The sequence below is a fragment of the Bison bison genome, unplaced genomic scaffold (genome assembly GCF_000754665.1).
Source record: "Bison bison bison isolate TAMUID 2011002044 unplaced genomic scaffold, Bison_UMD1.0 scf7180017864287, whole genome shotgun sequence".
In the NCBI taxonomy this organism is placed as follows: Eukaryota; Metazoa; Chordata; class Mammalia; order Artiodactyla; family Bovidae; genus Bison; species Bison bison.
In genome coordinates this window covers 1986785-1990095 of record NW_011494859.1, presented here as the reverse complement: position 1 = coordinate 1990095, position 3311 = coordinate 1986785, and the positions used below count along the sequence as shown (strand labels likewise).

At 41.6% G+C, this 3311-nt stretch overlaps 1 protein-coding gene across 1 annotated transcript in view; it reads right to left on the bottom strand.

Moving 5' to 3' along the window:
• Positions 1–3311, bottom strand: part of ACAA2 (acetyl-CoA acyltransferase 2) — a 35267-nt gene that overhangs the window by 17239 nt on the left and 14717 nt on the right. The window contains exon 3 of the mRNA XM_010849817.1: positions 1947–2075. Coding sequence (XP_010848119.1) covers positions 1947–2075 — 129 coding nt within the window. The remainder of the gene's footprint in view (positions 1–1946; positions 2076–3311) is intronic.

Genomic DNA, 3311 nt, shown 5'->3' with positions numbered 1-3311 from the left:
TCCACTAGCTTTGTTCGTAGTGATGCTTCCTAAGGCCCACTTGACTTCATATTCCAGGATGTCTGGCTCTAGGTGAGTGATCACACCATTGTGATTATCTGGGTCATGAAGATCCTTTTTGTACAGTTCTTCTGTGTATTCTTGCCATCTCTTCTTAATATCTTCTGCTTCTATTAGGTCCATACCATTTCTGTCCTTTATCGAGCCCATCTTTGCATGAAATGTTCCCTTGGTATCTCTAACATTCTTGAAGGGACCTCTAGTCTTACCCATTCTGTTGTTTTCCTCTATTTCTTTGCACTGATCACTGAAGAAGGCTTTCTTATCTCTTCTTGCTATTCTTTGGAACTTTGCATTCAGATGCTTATATCTGTCCTTTTCTCCTTTGCTTTTCGCTTCTCTTCTTTTCACAGCTATTTGTAAGGCCTCCCCAGACAGCCATTTTGCTTTTTAGCATTTCTTTACCATGGGGATGGTCTTGATCCCTGTCTCCTGTACAATGTCACGAACCTCATTCCATAGTTTATCAGGCACTCTATCTATCAGATCTAGTCCCTTAAATCTATTTCTCACTTCCACTGTACAATCATAAGGAATTTAATTTAGGTCATACCTGAATGCTATGCTATGCTATGCTAAGTCACTTCAGTCGTGTCCGACTCTGTGTGACCCCATAGATGGCAGCCACCAGGCTCCCCCATCCCTGGGATTCTCCAGGCAAGAACACTGGAGTGGGTTGCCATTTCCTTCTCCAATGCATGAAAGTGAAAAGTGAAAGTGAAGTCACTGAGTCTTGTCCGACTCTTAGCGACCCCATGGACTGCAGCGTACCAGGTTCCTCCATCCATGGGATTTTCCAGGCAAGAGTACTGGAGTGGGGTGCCATTGCCTTCTCCATCATACCTGAATGGTCTAGTGGTTTTCCCTACTTTCTCCAATTTAAGTCTGAATTTAGCAATAAGGAGTTCATGATCTGAGCCACAGTCAGCTCCCAGTCTTGTTTTTGCTGACTGTATAGAGCTTCTCCATCTTTGGCTGCAAAGAATACAATCAATCTGATCTCGGTGTTGACCATCTGGTGATGTCCATGTGTAGAGTCTTCTCTTGTGTTGTTGGAAGAGGGTGTTTGCTATGACCAGTGCGTTCTCTCGGCAAAACTCTATTAGCCTTTGCCCTGCTTCATTCTGTATTCCAAGGCCAAATTTGCCTGTTACTCCAGATGTTTCTTGGCTTCCTACTTTTGCATTCCAGTCCCCTATAATGAAAAGGACATCTTTTTTGGGTGTTAGTTCTAAAAGGTCTTGTAGGTCTTCATAGAACTGTTCAACTTCAGCTTCTTCAGCATTACTGGTTGGGGCATAGACTTAGATTACTCTGATATTGAATGGTTTGCCTTGGAAACGAACAGAGATCATTTTGCTGTTTTTGAGACTGCATTCCAAGTACTGCATTTCAGACTCTTTTGTTGACCATGATGGCTACTCCATTGCATCTAAGGGATTCCTGCCCACAGTAGAGGATATAATGGTCATCTGAGTTAAAATCACCCATTCCAGTCCATTTTAGTTCGCTGATTCCTAGAATGTCGACATTCACTCTTGCCATTTCCTGTTTGACCACTTCCAATTTGCCTTGATTCATGGACCTGACATTCCAGGTTCTTATGCAGTATTGCTCTTTACAGCATCGGACCTTGGTTCTATCACCAGTTACATCCACAACTGGGTATTGTTTTTGCTTTGGCTCCATCCCTTCATTCTTTCTGGAGTTATTTCTCCACTGATCTCCAGTAGCATATTGGGCACCTACTGACCTGGGGAGTTCCTCTTTCAGTATCCTATCATTTTGCCTTTTCATACTGTTCATGGCGTTCTCAAGGCAAGAATACTGAAGTGGTTTGCCATTCCCTTCTCCAGTGGACCACATTCTGTCAATGCTGCTCTTACCTGACATCCACTCACAATGGACTGGAAACCAGAGCCACAGAGCCTGTTAATAGTGATAGCTGGGGTCTCTTTTGGGATTCCCACACGCAAACCAACATGTCTTGCCAAGTATATAGCATCTGAAGAACTCTGGAACAGAAGGAAAAGAAAAAGAATTGCCTCTATAAATCTAGGAAATCAAGAAAAAGGACAAAATATACTAAAATGTCCATAATCTTTAAAAAATTATAAACAATTTGGCTCTAAGGTATGACATAATACATACAGGTATAACATATTTTATACATTAAGAGTGAATGATTTGCATATAAACTGTAATTTGGTTGACTGGTTTTTAAACAAACTAAGTATGAGAAATTCTTATATTAAATCTTCAGGAGAATACAGAATTTTATAACAATCAGAGCTGTTTAAAAATGTAATAGGCTGTCTCAAAGTAGTATGTGCTTTACCAAAGGATGCATCTGAGACTGTGGTTCGCAACCTTGGCTGCGCACTGTAATAACCAGGGAAGCTTTGTTAACGTAGAAACACACATAAAACAAGGTTATTTTTTGATCCGTTAACAAATATGTTGTGGCTGGAGGCTCACAGGAACTGTCATTTCACTGGAAACGGTTGTTCAGCAGTTGCTAATTCAGCATACTCTATATGCTGAATATACAAAACGACAAACTATACAAAACGTAACTAGTGTGAATATTGAGAACTGACTACCATGAACAGTTGTGTGCCAATAAATTATATGCATGCATATTAAATCACTTCAGTGGTGTCTGACTCTTTGTGACTCTATGGACTATAGCCTGCCAGGCTCCTGTGTCCATGGGGATTCTCCACACAAGAATACTGGAGTGGACTGCCATGCCCTCCTCCAGGGGATCTTCCCAACCCAGGGATCAAATCCATGTCTCTTAAGTCTTTTGCACTGGCAAGCAAATTCTTTAACACTAGTGCCACCTAGGAAGCCCAATAAATTACTTAGGTGAAAAGGAAAAATGCCTTGAAAGAAATAACCTTCCAAAACCAAGTCAAGGAGAAATGGACAATCAGAATAGAACTATAACAAGTGAGTTCAGTTCAGTTCAGTTCAGTCGCTCAGTTGTGTCTGACTCTTTGCAACCCCATGGACTGCAGCATGCCAGGCCTCCCTGTCCATCACCAACTCCCAGAGTTTACTCAAACTCATGTCCATTGAATCAGTGATGCCATCCAACCATCTCATCTTCTGTCATCCCCTTCTCTTCCTGCCTTCAATATTTCCCAGCATCAGGGTCTTTTCAAATGAGTCAGTTCTTCATATCAGGTGTCCAAAGTACTGGAGTTTCAGCATCAACATCAGTCCTTCCAATGAATATTCAGGAC